This window comes from Polypterus senegalus, chromosome 3, assembly GCF_016835505.1.
Source record: "Polypterus senegalus isolate Bchr_013 chromosome 3, ASM1683550v1, whole genome shotgun sequence".
NCBI classification, from domain to species: Eukaryota; Metazoa; Chordata; class Cladistia; order Polypteriformes; family Polypteridae; genus Polypterus; species Polypterus senegalus.
This window is the reverse complement of record NC_053156.1, coordinates 20,158,190-20,177,028: the sequence shown is the minus strand read 5'-3', so window position 1 is coordinate 20,177,028 and position 18,839 is coordinate 20,158,190. Positions and strand designations below refer to the sequence as shown.

At 37.3% G+C, this 18,839-nt stretch overlaps 1 protein-coding gene across 2 annotated transcripts in view; it reads right to left on the bottom strand.

The window, feature by feature from the left end:
• Positions 1 to 18,839, bottom strand: part of atf1 (activating transcription factor 1) — a 62,034-nt gene that overhangs the window by 25,318 nt on the left and 17,877 nt on the right. For both annotated transcript variants that reach the window (XM_039746746.1, XM_039746747.1), the window contains exons 2-3: positions 7,205 to 7,327; positions 4,522 to 4,622 (exon numbers count right to left, since the gene is read on the bottom strand). In XM_039746746.1, coding sequence (XP_039602680.1) covers positions 4,522 to 4,622; positions 7,205 to 7,327 — 224 coding nt within the window. The remainder of the gene's footprint in view (positions 1 to 4,521; positions 4,623 to 7,204; positions 7,328 to 18,839) is intronic.

The following is an 18,839-nucleotide window of genomic DNA, read 5'->3' as shown; positions in this document are numbered from 1 at the left end:
AATCCCAGAGTCTTATTTTCTACAATTGATCGTCTGTTAAACCCAGGTAACACAAAGGAATGCCCCCAGAATACTTCCAGTGAAACCTGTGAGAACATTGCTGTATTTTTCAATCAAAAATTAATGATATTAGAGATAACATAGTATATCTCCCCAACACTGCAGAACCTCCAAAGCCCGGTACTCCATTATAAACAAATTAAATGCTTTCACCAGGATAGATTTACCTGAATTACATAGTATAATCTCTCAACTGAAACCTCCACCTGCGTCCTTGACCCAATACCAACAAGGTTTTTCAAAGAAGTATCAGGCGTGCTAATTGACAATATTCTGACATAGTAAATTCGTCATTAGATACGGGGTCTTCCAGACTGTCTTAAGACTGCTGTAGTTAGACCCCTGCTCAAGAAAAATAATCTTGACCCCTCTGCTTTCGAAAATTTTAGACCCATCTCTAACCTGTCCTTCTTAAGTAAAATTCTAGAGAAGGCAGTCATTATGCAGTTAAATGACCACCTCAATAAACATGCTATTCTTGATAAATTTCAGTCAGGTTTCAGAACAAATCACAGCACAGAAACTGCACTTGTTAAAGTAGTAAATGACTTGCGGGTAAATGCAGACAGAGGCCATTTATCTGTTCTCATCCTCTTAGATCTGAGTGCTGCATTTGACACCATTGATCACAATATTCTTAGAAATCGCCTTAGTCAATGGGTGGGCCTCTCTGGCAGTGTCTTAAATTGGTTTGAATCCTACCTGGCAGGAGAAAATTCTTTGTGAGTTGTGGTAATCACATCTCAAAGACACATGATATCCGATATGGTGTTCCACAAGGCTCTATCCTGGGTCCGCTGCTCTTCTCAATCTACATGCTTCCGTTAGGTCAGATTATCTCAGGTTACAACGTGAGCTACCACAGCTATGCTGATGACACACAGCTGTACTTATCAATAGCACCTGATGACTCCGACTCTCTCGATTCACTAACACAATGTCTTACTGGTATTTCTGAATGGATGAATAGTAATTTTCTCAAACTAAATAAAGAGAAACTGAAATTTTAGTAATTGGCAATAATGGATTCAATGAGGTTATCAGAAATAAACTTGATGCATTAGGATTAAAAGTTAAGGCGGAAGTAAAAACTTCTGTAATCTTTTTAAATCGCATATTCATCAGACCACTAGGACAGCATTTTTCACTTAAGAAACATAGCAAAAGTTAGACCTCTTATATCATTGAAAGATGCTGAGAAATTAATTCACGCTTTTGTTTTCAGTAGACTAGATTACTGTAACGCACTCCTCTCAGGACTACCCAAAAAGACATAAATCACTTGCAACAGTGCAGAATGCAGCTGCTAGAATCCTAACTAGGAAAAGAAAATCCGAACACATTTCTCCAGTTTTGATGTCACTACACTGGTTGCCTGTGTCATTCAGGATTGACTTTAAAATACTGCTTATGGTTTATAAAGCCTTAAATAATCTGCTCCATCTTATATATCGGAATGTCTGACACCTTATATTCCAAATCGTAACCTTAGATCCTCAAATGAGTGTCTCCTTAGAATTCCAAAAGCTAAACTTAAAAGAAGTGGTGAGGCGGCCTTCTGCTGTTATGCACCTAAAATCTGGAATAGCCTGCCAATAGGAATTCGCCAGGCTAATACAGTAGAGCACTTTAAAACACTGCTGAAAACACATTACTTTAACATGGCCTTTTATAACTTCACTTTAACTTAATCCTGATACTCTGTATGTTCAATTCATCATAATAACTATTCATAGTGGCTCTAAAATCCATACTGACCCCAACTCTCTCTTCTGTTTCTTTTTCCGGTTTCTTTGTGGTGGCGGCCTGCGCCACCACCACCTACTCAAAGCATCATGATGCTCCAACATTGATGGACTGAAAGCCAGAAGTCTACGTGACCATCATCATCAAGTCCTTCCATGAGAACCCTAAATACAAAGAGGACTGTTTGATTTATGTTAGGTAGATTGCCCAGAGGGGACTGGGTGGTCTCTTGGTCTGGAATCCCTACAGATTTTATTTTTTTCTCCAGCCTCTGGAGTTTTTTTTTTTTCTGTCCACCCTGGCCATCGGACCTTACTTATTCTATGTTAATTAATGTTGACTTATTTTATTTTTATTGTGTCTTCTATTTTTCTATTCTTAATTTTGTAAAGCACTTTTAGCTACATTTTTTTTTGTATGAAAATGTGCTATATAAATAAATGTTGTTGTTGTATCACTAATTCTCCAACTTCCCGTGTAGGTAGACGGCTGAAATTTGGTACTTATTTCAGTGGTATGATGCCAATGTCGGCCGGTATATTGAACTTTTCAACGGTCTTTTGTTACTTATGGGCCCATTTTCAAGAAATTGGTACGCGGGTTCCCAACGCTAACTAAATCCTACTTACGTACATATATACGTCCATAGCCTGCAGCTCGGTCACCGTGTGAGGCGGCGTTGGGTCCCCAATCCCAACGCCTCCCACGTTGTTGGCTGCCTGCCTATACAAGGCCGTCCATCGCTCCAGTCTCTACATTCCCTTCCTTGCTTCGCCACGGGATTCACGTCTCCCTGCTGATAACTACAGCCTTTTTGTTTAATCCATGGCTTCTCCGCTGTTTTATTGTTCATTTATTACGATTATAGTTATTGTGTAGGTATTTTAGACTTACTTTACATTGTTCAGGTACCCATTTCATTTATCATTCCAACCGTACCCCCATTTACATGTCTATCGAGGTGATCACCATCGATCAAAGAACTGTCACTTACCGAGTGGTTTCCATGCCCGGAGATGGCACCTGCCTTTTCCATTCTCTGTGTTACATATTGCACAGCCATATCAGGCTCACTCTTGATATCCGGAGGAACATTGTGTCTTATGTATTGAATGACGGGGACAAGTTCAAGGTGTGGACTGATGACGGTACAGGAGATAATTATACTACACATGAGCAGTAGAAGAGTGAAATGCTTAAGCCCTTCACCTATGGATCTGCATGTGAGTTGATGGCTGCTGCTGAATTATTCGGTTGTCACTTCAAGTGTACTGAAATGGCCAAATATTTTACACCTTTCGACAACCGCCAATGCCTCTTAAACATCTTAGATTACGGTGCGATTTCAGTAGTGGACACTTTGATGTTTATGAATGTTTAAACTCTCAAAAGCTGGATGTGAAGTTATCGATGAAACCGGTTGTATATTTACACCGCTTGACAGATGCCGAATGTCACTTCAACACAAGTCCTGCAAATACTGTCGTAATTAAAACAAACCATGAAACTCAAACCGATTATGACAGCAGCAATACAAGCTGTGAGATTTGAAACAAGATTACTGTTCACATGGCCAACTGTACGTTGCATGCTCAAGAGTAAGCTCAGCGCCCAGCTTGGTCATATTACAACCGGAGGGCCGAACTCACAATGTGGTATACAAAGAGATCCTTAAATAATTATTGGTATATTTTCCCTCAGTTTAAAAAGGTTTAATTTTCTCCTTAATAAAAATTTTAAGGCAGTACTTGCCATGGCCTGGTATTTTGCTAGTCTATACTAATAAATGGCAAAGCCCTCACTGACTCACTCACTGATCACTAATTCTCCAACTTCCCGTGTAAGTAGAAGGCTGAAATTTGGCAGGCTTATTCCTTACAGCTTACTTACAAAAGTTAAGCAGGTTTCATTTCGAAATTCTACACGCAACGGTCATAACAGTCGACAATGTCCGCCATGTTAAACTTTCTTATTTTAACGTCACTAATTCTCCAACTTCCCGTGTAGGTAGAAGGCTGATCCCATCTTCACGAAATTTGGTAGGCGGCTTCGCTGCGCTAACCAAAACCGATGTACATACTTATTTTGGTGGTATGACGCCACGGTCAGCCACCATATTGAACTTTCCAACATCACTAATTTTTCAACTTCCCGTGTAGGTAGAAGGCTGGAATTTGGCATGCTCATTCCTTACAGCTTACTTACAAAAGTTAAGCAGGTTTCATTTTGAAATTCTACGCATAACGGTCGATAACGGTAGTATTTTTATATATGGCATGGAAAAACTAATACAGATTAATGCACCATGTGATTATTTAAAAAAAAAAGACCTTTGTCAGAAATTTTCAAGTTTTTAATCATCTTTTCTTCCCAGAGTTACAAAACTAAAATATAGTTTACTGATTTCACAGTATCCCCCTAAAACTTGGATAGTGTGTAGATGGTTAGGAACTTGCAGTATTCTATACTGGTTACAGGAGATGCAGTTAGGCCAATGGATATGACAGTTACAGGAGCTGAGACAAAAAACCACTGAATGATATACTGTAATCTGCTATATTTTTTTTCTCAAAGGCTAGATAGACATTTAGTAGCATTAATAGTTGTGAGGCCAAACTTAACATATCAGCACTACAGACAACACAGAGGTTTATTATGCAGTTACAGCGGAGCAAACAGTGAAATGCTCCAACTGGGAATACTGATCTTGATTACCTGTAGGAGGGACGTCTGGTGAGGATCTCTCTGGATTTCTGAGAGGAAGCAACACTGTCTGAAGACTCCTGTGAGTCTTCACTGTCTGACAAAGAAGATACCTATGAGAAATAAAATTATGAAATTCAGATTACCAACTCGCATCTGACAAACCACGAAATGCAACACAAACAAAACTTAAAAAGCTCATTCCCTCTGAGTGAATTAAGTTTTTTTCAAAACTTGCATATATTCAAACATTTCGTTTCTTTTAAATTCCCTTGAATTAAGAACTGCTTGAAATTCCAAAATAACAATCTGAAAGATTAAAGATCCCAGAGTACAGTGGGAAAAGGATCTCTCACTCAACATTTCAGAAACAGAGTGAAAGGCAGCCACGTACAGAATTCACTCTAGTTCCATATGTGCAAAACATTCAATTATTCAACTTAAAATATTTTATCGAGCACATCTGTCTTTGAAATTGTCCAAAATGTTTCTAGGGCAAGATCCAACCTGTGAACGTTGCAATTGAGTCCCAGCTTCATTGGGCCACATGTGTTGGTGTGTACCAAATTAACATCATTCTGGACCAAAATTTTTAAATGCCCATCAGACAGCCTGGGCATAACAATCCCTCCTAATCCACTAACAGCTGTGTTTGGTGGTCTCCCAGATGGGCTTAAAGTGGAGAAGGACAAACAAAATGTAATGGAGTGGAGGATTGTGATTTATTGTTTAGAACTGTTTATTTGTGAGTATAGTGTGGAGTGGTGGTGCTTGGTGCACTTTATTATCATAATAAATAATAATTATTGATTTTTACCTGGTGTTCGGCGTGGTACCTGAGGGTTTGAGGGAGCGATCGCGCCCCCTACTGCCACACCAGCAACATGACTTGAATAAGAGTCCTTAAAGCATGGCACCTCACAAATTTGAAGGCTTATAAGCACATGTACCATAAATATAATGCAGTCTTTTGCACTGTCCATGCCTGTTGCACACAACACACTTGGCAGGTGGTGACTGTTTGCAGTCACTGGGCAGCAGAATGTTCATATTGTGCTGTCATGACAAGTCAGATGAAAATGCGTTTTCAGGGCAGCTATCCACCAGAGCCTACAGGTCATTATAATCAAACTATTAATCTTTTTTTTATTTGACATACTATATTATATACCCAAGGGGAAACAGCCATTGTTCAGTGCCCCAGAACAATTTTCTTGTAGTAAGTCTAGAAGTTTCAAAACTTCAGCAGCTTTATACTTTTTTCACGACAACATAACTACTGTCTATTTATAAACACTATTTTCCACAAGCTGCTGTGTCAAATAATAAAAAAAAATTCTATGGCTATCCACTAGATGGCAGCACCATAGGAAATAACTGAGACAAGTCAGCAAAGGTTGGCAGCAAGCTGACTGCGTCTATAGTGGCTGTATACTGACCATGTCGTAACTTGAGGCTTAATGAGATACAACTTAACTCATACCTTGCAATCAAAGCATAAGCTCATCAGACTTGTACTCCACATATACTGTATAATCTGGCATCCTCTTAGTGTTCTCAGCCTCTTCTGGATTGTGTCTAGTTATGGACAACAGCAACAACAACAAGCCCCACACAAAGGATATACTATTAAGTTTCAGACTCCACCACCATGTAAAAATTATATAAGAATAAAACAACAAGCTTGTCAGTTTTCATTTACCAAATATTTATAAGCTAACTTATCAGAAAGCCATGATGTGACATTATCTAATTTACTACTATTTGGTGTAGGACAAAATGGGCATTGCCCATTTTTTCTAGGCATTTAGTAGCAACTAAGACCTGTTAATACAGCAGATATAGCAGGGATACAGAGATACAGTTTCACCCCCAACCTGCATTCCTGAGAAAATGACTAAACTGCAGCTTGTACTACAGTTGGTCAGCCCTGTACTTCATCTGATAACAAAAGGTGTAAACCAGAGTTGAGCTGACATTTTTGCAGAGGCTCCCAAAGACATGAAGGTGTGCCTCAATTGACATCCATCATAGGACTGTATCTGAAAACTGAACTATGCCAGGATGTGGTGGACAAAATAATGTTCCAGTTCTGTAACTGGAAGTGACCTTCACCATTGGTAACACCTTCCTTCAAAATTAGTTTCACTCATTTCTGAGCAGCTCTTACTCTCTGAAACGCTAAAAACGGATGAACCGCTCTCTCTTTGGGGAACTGAAAACTGACAACCTCTTCTCTTAGTGGACTTGAAACCTGAGATCCACTTTGCCAGGTCAAGCTCTGTTCCAGTGACTGAGCCCAGTCTGAAAGGTGTGAAAAGCAGATGTTACATCAAGAAGGGAACTTCGATATCTTCACTCTTGTGCCAATGAGAGTAAAGAAAAATAAAGGTAAGGAAAATAAAAGTAGGATTATCAAATTAATTACTTTCCAGCATTGCACAAGGCAAAACTGATCATTAATTAACCAAGTTGAACTTCTCCTCTTCCAGCGATGGTAACTTACTCCATGCACCTCTGTTTCTCTTGCATGAAGAAAAGCTTTCTAAGATTTTCTAAACAAGTATTAGACAGTTCTGATTCTTTTTACTTCATGTTTCCAGTTTCCAGAATCAAATGACATGGCTCAGGTAGAAACTTCAAGAGAGCAGACGGTAATTTAATCACAGCCACTGTCGTGATATTTAATACTCACTTGCACAGTTTGAACCTGTGGGGATTGGATGACTGATGACTGAGCAGTCTGGATCACACTCTGGACTTGAATCTGACCCCCTGGAAGTTGCACAACAGTTACCGGAGACCCTCCCAAAGACATCTGAAGAAAGAAAAAAGAAAGAAAGAGTGATGCATTCAATTTTTTATTTGTGGCAGAGAAGTCTATAAATCAGGGGTCTCATGATACCAGAGAATTTCACTGAAATTTCATGATGCTTGATACTCATTCGATACCCTGGCATACACAGAAACAGAAGCAGAATATTCAACATATTCACCTTAATTTAAAAATATCATTCTACAAAAAAAAAAAAAGACAAAAACAAGCAATGACATACAGCCTTCAATTACATGACAGGTGCTTGTTATGAAATGTACCTCCATTATTCACCTGATTTTATTCTGCAAGTAAGTATGAAATATTTAAAAGCTACTAAAACAGCAATAGAGAGCTTTAAAAAGTAGTATGGCCTTAAAGTACCTTATAGTAGTCTGCTAATTTTCTTAAATTAAATAGTGATAAAACAGAGGTTTTTCTGATAGAAACTAAATCGGTTTTGGATAAATATGATAATATTTCACTGACTATTGATAATTCTGTAATTTCTTCCTCCTCCTTGGTTAAGAGCTTAAGTGTTATTCTCGAGAGCACCTTAAAATTCAAGGCACATATCAATAATGTTACTCGGTCTGCATATTTCCATTTACGTAATATTAGCCGTTTACGTCCATCTCTTTCAGCTACCTGCACTGCTATTCTTGTTCATGCTCTGGTGTCATTGATTATTGTAATTCTATCCTTTCTGGTCTTCCTCACAAACTCCAGCTTGTATTATTACCAGAACCCCTTCCATAGAACACATTACTCCTGTCCTTAAACAGCTTCACTGGCTCCCTATTAAATATTGATTTTAAGATTCTGCTTATTACTTACAAGACCCTTCATAATCTGGCACCTCCTTATCTTTCTGATCTTCTTCACATCTCCATTCCTTCTTGTATTCTTAGATCTTCTTCCTCTAACAATCTTATTATACTTCCTGCTCGCTCGACTACCATGGGTTTTAGAGATTTCAGTTGAGTGGCCCCTCGCCTCTGGAACCCTCTCTCATAAGACATTCGTAATAATAATTCTCTTCCCACCTTTAAATCTCATTTTAAAACAAATCTTTTTAAGATGGCTTATTCTATCTGACAAATTTAGCTGATAAATTTAAATTAAATTTTATTATTGTATTTATTCTGGTTTTATTGTACTGTAATATTTTATTAATGTTATGTTGTGACTGTTATTAATGTGCTCTGTAAGGTATCCTTGTGTGCCTTGAAAAGTGCCTATAAATACATTATTATTATTATAATAAAATATAATTTAAGTGAACTAGTAGTGATATTCATGAATATCGAAATACAAGGAATTTTCTATTGCATAAATAAATAAACATATGAATCAAAGTTATAGTTAACAAAAACTAAAATTAAAACAAACTATTATTAAAAAAACATTTTCGTAAACTGAAATAAAATAATTAACAAAACCGAAATGAAAAACTAAAACTAAATGAAACTATTAAAGTAGCTGGAAAGACTAACTGAAACAAAATAATAATTTACCAAAAATATTTTGAGTTTTTGTTTTTTAATGAATATTCTTGCGCTCGTCTTTAACCCTTGTAACTTTTAACTCTAAAACAGAAAGTCATCCACCACGAGCCACCCACATGTATTCATCCAGTGAATGGCGGCTGTTTACACAACATTTGCGGTGACAGAGTGAGCTGAACACAGGCACGTAAAGCATGTGGAATAGAAAGCGATTTACTGTGCCGCCTTTCTTTGCATTTGTTGTATATGAAGATGTAATTCAAACTCCTGAAATCAGAATGTGCTGGTCAACAAAACCTTTACCGTATGGACAGAAAGATCAAAAATGAGTAACGTTTCAGTTTATTTCTCAGGTGCCTGTTTTTTATTGACAATAATTCACATGCCACTTCATAGACAATTAAGAGTAAAACACCCTCCAACAGTAAAATTCACCTAAATTTCATTACAAAATTGGCCCATTGTGGGGAATAAAAGGAAAAGATCAAAAGTGCACGTTTGTTCAGCACAAATGACATAGAAAATATTATAAGTGTTATAAAATTGTACACAATTGTTCATATTCAGTATCTGGTTTTGATTATGCTCACATCATCTGACAAAAACAAAACCAGATAAACCATGTCGTGTAGTAAGCTTCCACTAATATAAAAAATTATATTATATCCAAATCTGTTAAGTGTACAGTACTGTCTGATTGTGACACAAAACTAAACTTCATATTAGCTTCATGCCACAATTACTAAAACTAGAACTGAAACTAACAGATATAAAAATAAAATAGAAATGTCTTTGTGAAATAAAAAAGAAATTTAAACTAAAAATACACAATGAAGGAAAGCTAAAACTGAACTGAATTTCCAAGTAAGATGAGAAAAAATATAGAAATAAAAACTAATATTAAAAGGCAAAACTATAATAACCTTGATAACACCAACCAACTGATTATGTTTTTAACTGTCACAATATCCAGTATTATTGATTTGGGCACTTCACAGTGTTTGAACATGTCAGGATGTAACACAGCAGAAGCTTAAACATAAGTTTTTAATTGTGTAAAAATAAAAAAATGAAGGCTTTAAAATTATAAAACCTGAACTTTGGGTAAGGCTTGTCAAAGGTATTGAAATATCGATAAATGTAGATTTTAAGATTTTAAAATGACTTCAATACTCATTTTTCATGGTACTGATGCTGCAGCCTGCATTACAAGTGCACTTCCAGCTTCTCACAGCCCGAGTTGCAAAGTTCCACTCACACAGGTTTTAATATGCCAACTTTAGCGGCTTCAGTGCCTTCACTAGCACACTCAGCGAGTCAGAAGCAGCCGTAGCACGCGGCTGTGGATCAAAGGTTGTATAGTCTGACATACCCAGTTCTATCAGGCAACATATTATTGGCTGTCAGAAAAAGGGGGACCCTCGGATTACTTTGAAAATGTGAAACCATGGTGGAAACTCTTTACGCAGTCTTCTAATTTGACATATCTTGTGATTTTTTTAGTCGAGTAATCTGACATGCAACAAGTAATCTTACAGCAACTATAGTTGTCAAGTTTAACATTACATCGGACTAGAACTAATATAATATGGCATCAGCTTAAGTCACTACTGAGGTCTTTTAAACTCTACCCATCCCTACTAGAACAATAAAGTACTCTTGAACATTACAGGAGCATTTTTATAATATTATTAGTTGATATTATATAAACACAATATAACAGATACAGAAGGTCTTTACACAACTCCATAGACACACTCGCAGGCATATGGGAAGCAGAATCGAAAAACAATACATAGCCAAACCTAAATGGACGCTATTCCAATATTAAGGTTATATAATAGCAAGCCATGATACCTACAGATCATAGGAAATAGAATAATTAAAAAATATTTGCTATCTCTTGCCCTACATGTACTTTCAGTGACTTTCATCTGTATTGCTCCCTCTCTTGAGTTCCAGCTTCTCAGACTCCGTCATTATCTTCAAGGTGTCTTTTTCACTTCCTGTCCAGTTTAATACTTTCTGTCTTTGAAGATGACTCTCTCTGTGTGCACTTTTACTCCTCCCTCCTGCATCTCAAACTTGCACTTCCCCTTTCTTTGCGTTAAACCAAAGCCAAACTGACTAATCAGATTGCTCTGAGGGGCTGGACACACAGATCTTGGTGTTTCATTATACAGGAGATAAATGGTAACAACACTTTTTCAGGGGCAAGAAAGCCCCCCTTGATCTGTGTAACTGGCTAACTTTATTGCCACTACGCTTAACATAAAGTCCCTCTTCTTTATCAAGGCAACAAGTCATTAATGCTATGGCTGTATCCAACATGAGAATGACACTATACAGGCACTGCTATATACCCTAGCATACCCTTTAAGCTCCAGCACACTGCTCTCACTCCTAAAACCTTCTCCTGATGCTAGAAGCAGCAAGTTACTTTTTTAAAAAACTTGTTTAACAGAAAGACCATCAGTTGCAGAGTTCTTACTTAGCAGTAGTGCTTTCTGGACATGCTTGAGTGTTGAGGTGTTGTTACCAATATGTAATTTGCAGACGATTCTGTATTTAATACTGAAAGTGAAGGATCTACAGAAAATTTTAAATGTGGGAGTAGAAGACTATGAGGAGAATGAACTGCTTTTATGCAGTTACAACACAGACTTAAACCAACCATAACAATGAAAACAAAGATAAACATTCTAAGGCAAAACAATGTGAAGCAGACTAGAGAGCCATGAAATGTTATTTTTAGAACAATGCTAAAAGATTTCTGGACTGACAAAGTAACAAATGAATTAAAAAGAGCGCAGGTGAAAAGGCATTTACTAAGTGAGATACAGAATAGACAATTTTAATATTTGGTACACATCATCAGAGCTGAAAGTAATGAAAGTGTTGTACTGCTGAACAGACTCAATTGGAAGACAACAAGAGGAAGGCAGAGAAACACCACCAGTGGAAATGCTGTGAGATGAGTTGGGAACAACTTGCGCTAAGTTGCAATGAGATTTTTACTATGGCAAGGAAAAGAGACAGGTGAAGGACCATGATTGCCAACGTCTGTATTGGCCATGGCACTTGGAGAAAGAGTTAAGGTGCAAGTCAGTTGAACATTTAAAATATCACTCGAAAAAGACCTAAACTACCAAACTAAAGGAATCTAAACCTGCATCTATATCGCCATAAGGAACAGGTGATCTGTGTCACATGCTTTGATCCACAACAAAATATGAATTGAAAGAAAACCTAAACAACTGCCGTCCCCTCTCCAACAAAGAGCGTGTGACAAAGTGGTGTTGTAGAGGGATATTTAAAGATAGCATATACAAAAATAAAAAGCAACACCAAAGCAAAGAGGGTCAACATTTACCATGACAAAATGAATTGTTTAAACAATGTACTACACCATTCAAACTCACTGTTAATCATTAAATACGCACAATGAAGCTGCTATTGTTTAAAAGCAGGGTTCAATGGAACACAAATGTTGATAGGGAAGTTTGAAAGGTAAATTAGCGAATAAGCCAGATGTTTTCATCTGAAAAACAGACTCCTGGCAATCTACTAAAAAGCTGCTCCCCACTGACTCAAAGTAACTCTAATCAGCAAAGGCGGTTGCCAAGAAATATATAGGCATATGTGCCACTTGAGTGCCAAAGCAGTTTCCAAATTAGATGCTTTTCACAGTTCTTTATTGAAAGAAAAAAATCAACATTAACAGTTGTTTTTACCTTTATTTCCTTACAGGTTGAATTATAATTTGTGCATCATTAAATACTTAACATATACCTTTGCCTAAACTGTGCAACTGGATGTCCAAATGATCAGATCAGGCCTGTCCAACCCAGACACCATCCAATGTAATATGCACTTAGTCAAATTTTAACTTTAGCATGGTCATCAGAATAAGACTTCTATGTATCTTTTCAGGTGGCATATGTAAGGCAAGCAGGCACTATGCTGAGGTTTTACTTTAAGTGTGAAAGGGGGGACAGGACGCTCATCAGCTACTGACAGAAGACTGCAGCTATGCCGCATACATGACACATTACCCAATGGAAATATGACTCACTGCTTTTCTGCTTGCAGACATCTCTTATGAACTGGTTTTATTCCTCCTTTGAGCTCCACCCATCTCTCTCATTTTTGAACAGTCTTTTATGTACAACGGCAAAAATTGAGAGAGAGAGAAAAAAAAGCGAGGACAGACAACAAAGACGGGCACAAATCTGAAAAACTTAGGTTTATTAATTTTTACAGACATATTTGGTAAGTTTTAATGGCTTTCATGTATTGAAAGGAAAAAAAACCCAACTGTAACCGTGAAGCCCACTGCTCGTTGTCATGGAGAAAATGGAAAAAAAAAGTGGGTCAGGAATAATTTTTAAGCAAGTTAAATACAAGTAGAATTTCTACAAAAGAAAGAGTTTGATAAACATCTAGACAGAGCAGAAGATCTGCCATTAAGTGGATAAATTAATGCAGATGAACCTGGAGAGATCATCATCATCATTGCCTAATACAAAGCAAGTAAAGCAGAATGTGAACTTAAGTAAAGATACATAGAGACTAATTAAAAATATAAATACATATTGGGTTTTGCTGGATCAAATTCGTCCCACTTTGACTAACACTTGAGCATCCCTTTGAAAAAAATAAGCCACTGGTCTCCATCTCCAATTATCAAATCAGCAGGCAGCAGCCATTCAGCAAAAACATTCCAAAACAATGTTATTTTCTTCTTCTCTACAAGTTATTATAGTAATATTTAGTGGAACAATGGAGAACACTACTCGCTTTTGGAATGGCACACTTTACAGGACTGGTTTTTGCTGTACGCCCAATGCTGCCATGACGGGTCAAGCTCCAATAATTTGTCTCTGAAATGGATGAAGTAGTTCTGATGATTTCAAAATTAAAGCTTAAAAACCATGTACAGATGTATGAATACAAACACCCAAACCTACTTGGGGTCCATTAAACATTCACCACTTTAGACACTTGTAGTGTTGTATGTAGACAATATCTCAACTATAAAAAAGAACGGTTTGAATTTGTTTTTCTCAATCTCTACCTAAGGCAATGAAGTAATACTATTTAACAATATTTGATTTTTTCGGTCATGCCTGTTTACTTGTTACCAACCTATCATTTGTGACTAAGGTTATCTTTTAAAGCAAATAATTTGCAATGATAATCAACCAGATCTTTTGCAGAACAAATTTACACCTGCACTTGTTATTTAAGATGAACTTACTTCCCTTTCAAAAAAAAAAAGGCTCAAACAGCTTGTTTTGAAAGCATAATAAGAGAAAATCACAGCTTAAGTTATGTGAATAAAACATTTTGAACAATAATTTGAATAAGAGTATTCTTTTGATAATTATGGCCAAGCAAAAGCACATATTTACAGGGGGGTTCAAAACCAGGGGCTAACCCCAGGAACTGAAGTCTGAACATCTGGCTTAAAATTATCAAACAAATGGCCAAGATTTCATTTTTAATGCATTAAAGTGTTTTTATTTGGATACAGCATAACACATTCCCAAGTGGGCAAGCTCTGATAATTTAAAACAGATTACTATTGTAATGCAATAACAGTTGCAGATAAAATACCATGCAGCACAAGCTAAGACCTGCCAAGCTTGAGGGGTTTTAAGTTAAAACAAATCAAATCCTGACCCATCCCTGTTAATTTTATAAAATGTGTACCTTTCATTTAATTTTAGGAACCATTGCTTGGTGTCAGCCAATAAGGGGATTTTAAACCCCCTTATTTAAATATACTTCACAGTAGGGCTTGTACTGTAAAGACCGTGCAGGTCTTGGATTTTAGTGCAAGATTTTTATTTGAATGACCTCACAGATGACTTTGCCTTCGGTAAAAATTAGATGTGTGCTGTTGTGATATGAAGCAGAAAATGAAGAAAACCCTAAACGTTCACTTTCAAGTTTTGACTATTTTAAAAAAGTATTTGTATTAATTTTAAAAGTTATAGTAAAATGTGTGATGTGTGCTTCTTTATTTATATATTTATTGTTCAAATTAAAGCCGCTTTATGAAATACCAATGTAGTAAATTCAGAGAGGGGTGGGGTGTCCTGATTCCACTTAGGGCCCCAGTTTGGTTAGGGGTTGCACTGCATAACCATAATGGAATAGAGTCTTTGAATTAATCCGAGGAAAGCAATGTCCTTTGTTATGGTTGTCAATCCAATAACTTATTTGCAGACTAGCTTTTTAAGTTTAAGGTGCAACAATACCTAACTTAACAGAAATGGGAATAACACAGGAATCAACCTTGGACAGGGCACAATCTCACAAACGTTCATACCTACACATATGGGACAATTCAGAGTCACAAATTAATCTAAACTTTGGGATGTGGGAGGAAACTGTAGTGCCTGGAGAAATGCACATGCAGATAACAGACAACAGGTGGTCGCACTTAAGTGCGGTATTAATAAGGGGGGTGAGACAGAAAACAGGAGTTAGGTGGAGAACTTTGCATCTTAGAGCAAAAAGAATTGTCTGCAACCTAGCATCAGCATAACCAAGAAACTGCCTATTGACTTTCGCCACAACAAAGGGCCTCTATGTCTGGTCACTATTCATGGGGTGGATGTAGAGGTGGTCCACTCCTAAACGTACTTGGGAGACCACATTAATGACAGGTTGAGCTGGTCTTGTAACACAAAGAAACTATAGGGCAGAACACGGTCTTCTTCCTTAGAAGATTGTGCTCCTGTGGAAAGTGAAATCCTTCACATCTTCTATAACACTGTGATGACCAGTGCAATTTTCTATACAGTGATGTTATCAGCATAAAACACATCACTTCAAGAGTGGCTCATTGAATCAACAAGCTAATTAAAAGGCTCAGTTATGGGACGCACACTGGACCTCCTGAGGGTAGTAGCAACAGAGAGAATGAAAACAAAAACTGAGTGCCATTATGAAAAATGCTGCACATCATCTCTCTGACACACCAACACTGAGGACTTTCAGCCTAAGAATCATTCAGCAGAAGTATCTCAAGAAACACTATGGGGGCTCCTTTATACCAACAGCAAAATGTGTGTATTGTGCCTCACTGGGACTGAGACTGCCAAGTCAGAGATTTTCTTTTTTTTGTCATTCTGGAGTGTATTTATATATATTTATTTAAAGAGCTACAGTAAAAAGCCAAATTTACTCTGGGAACCAATAAAGTTCAAAGTTCTTTCTATCTATTTAGCGTATAAAACAATAGCAGCTGCTACCATCAATCTCCAAATAAGGCTAACACGTAAGGGCATGGAGAGCTGATGAGCTGAGCTCTGCTAACATCAGCAATAAGATTTGACCCACAACTATCAAAACATTACAAAGTTGGTGGCTCAAATATTTTAATGATTACTGGTGCAATCTGTATACATAATGCTGCTGCTACTGCTACTATTTATTTTCCTTAAAAGATCATTTTTGTTTACAAGTAGTATAATAAGACATGTTGGATGCCTTAGTAAATATTGTTTGGTTCAAGGTACCAACTTCATATTTTGTGCATTTACTAATTACACCATGCTCTTACCCATGAAGTAACTCTTTTTTTATGTTCAACCTGGATAAAAGGCATTTGAAATATAGGCATGAAATTACCTTTTCCATTATTAATGCCTTATAAATCCTAAAGTTTGATGTATGTCTGAAATAAATCAAGTTGCTAAAGAAGAACTAAGACATCCATTAAAACCCATCAAAATTTAAAAGATCTGATGCGGTTAAGTATACAAATATAGAAGTCCAATGCTCTCTCCTGACTCGTCGCCTGGATGAGGTCGAACAGCTTCCTTTTTCTTAAACCTGGGAGTACATCTGGTGTGAGTGCAAAGCCTAATGGAAGACCCTGCTCGTTAAGCAGACGTCCCCAACAGTATCACAAATCACAACAGCATCGGCTGGTGGCACCCTCAGAATCCAAAAAGGCTGCCCCATGGGATTACAGTTCCCAGCATGCTTTGTGGGTCTCCATGCTGGCAGTGCCCACAGGGATGCTGCCACCTAACATGTCAAGGGAGCATGTAGCCCTGACCAGTTGTCTCTCCTGGTCCTTCTATTTCACTGGTCTCCCAGCCAGGTATTGTTCTTTAGTTCAACCCTGCCCGGATCCCAGTGTACCCGGTTCCAAACTGGTATCTTCTGCCAAATTCCCAGCTAAGGCAGTGAACATCCTACTTTACTTTTTCTGATTCCGAGGGATTTTGCCCACCCTGGCCAGGACTCCCACCAATGGACAGAGAATACTACTAAATATTAGTGAATAAATGAACATGGTAACACAAGTCAGGCAGTCAATGATGATTCTTTCATTCTTCACAAAACTCCTACTGAACCCAATCCCAAGTCCATGTGTAGTTATGTGGGGAAATGGTGTATGCTAAAGAAAATTAAAAATAATACCTGTATCTAACTTGCTAACATGTCACCTTCTCATCAGAAAATTACAGTAGGACAGTCCACCATGACCACTAATACATCAGTTTTATAAAGTGAACAGCCTAGCATGCCATGTACTATTATAAATACAGTATAGTAAAATCAAAACACATAATTACATGCAAGAATATTATGAAAGCCATACATTTTGTGAAGGTAAGAGCACCAAACTACCACAATCTAAAATGATTCTGTTGCTCACAGCCAATACGGATAATCCTTAGATTATAAATGTTACATGAGCAATTTAACTTCCTAATGCATGTATAATAAGTTGACACTGATTTGCAGGGCTGCATCGGTACATCCACATACATGCGTTAGGTGTTAAAGTTGCTTATAGCCAATTATTCAACATGGGCATAGGGAAACCAAAGGAAGCAGTGGAAGATTAACATTTCATTGAAATGCTAGGAAACATTTTGACATATCCAAAAAGCTGCATGTTTATGTAGCAGTGCAGTTCAAAGTACAACATTTAAGAATTTTCAAATCTGTATCTAAAACTTATTGGGAAAAGAGGAGGACATTTGAACTAAAAAGACATGCTGGGCTGGGTTATAAATTTAATTATCACTGCATGCTGAGTGGTGGCTCTGAGGCTAAGGATCTGTGCTGGTATCCCGAAGGTTGCCGGTTCGAATCCTCTGCTGGGGCCTTCAGCAAGGCCCTTAACCTTCAATTGCTCCAGAGGCCGCTGTACAATGGCTGACCCTGAGCTCTGACCCCAAGGGGTGTGTGAAAACTAACTAATTCCTAATACGAGAAATTGTATAAGGCGAAATAAAGAACAAAAAAAAAACAACACCTTGCGTACTCAGTGCAGAACACCATGTAAAAGTGTAATAAATTGAAAAAACGTTAATCCAAACAAAAATAAATCCCCAAACAGATGTCATATTGATGCCTTATCAGTATCAGAAAAAAGGTGGCCACCACAAGAAGTTTTCATTTGTTTGCAGACACCTGGGTTCTTGCTGCAATCTCAACCTTCTCTATATTGTGTAGCACTTTCTTCTTTGTCTCTATTGAGTAAAATTCCACTAAGTTTTTCTTAAAAAAAATGTAGCCACTTTTCCAAAAGTTTTCCAAAACACATCAGTGTACTTTCCCCAGCAATGTGGCAAATTATTTTGGTTGATTGGTAAAACTCTCAAGTTAAAGAAACAGCTTGTGCATATTTTTTCATTCATTTTTAACACCATCTCCTAAAATGCTCACCGCCTGAACTCCCCAAATTTTCTTCTTTTGAATTTGGACATTAATAAGTAATATAACCACAGCAAGATGAGAAATGCTTATGCTGATAACAAGGCAGACTCAGGTAAACCAATACTCTTATTATTCCGGATGTATTGTGTATACAAAAAGGAACAACTTGTGGGTGGATGAAAGCATAGACGTTACGCTCATTTTTTGGTTACTTGCAGGTGGAAGAGTGGAATCAAAAAGAAACTGACTCTTATATACTATTGGTTATGCACGTGAGAAAAGCAACAAGGATATATGAAAGTAGGATGGAAGAT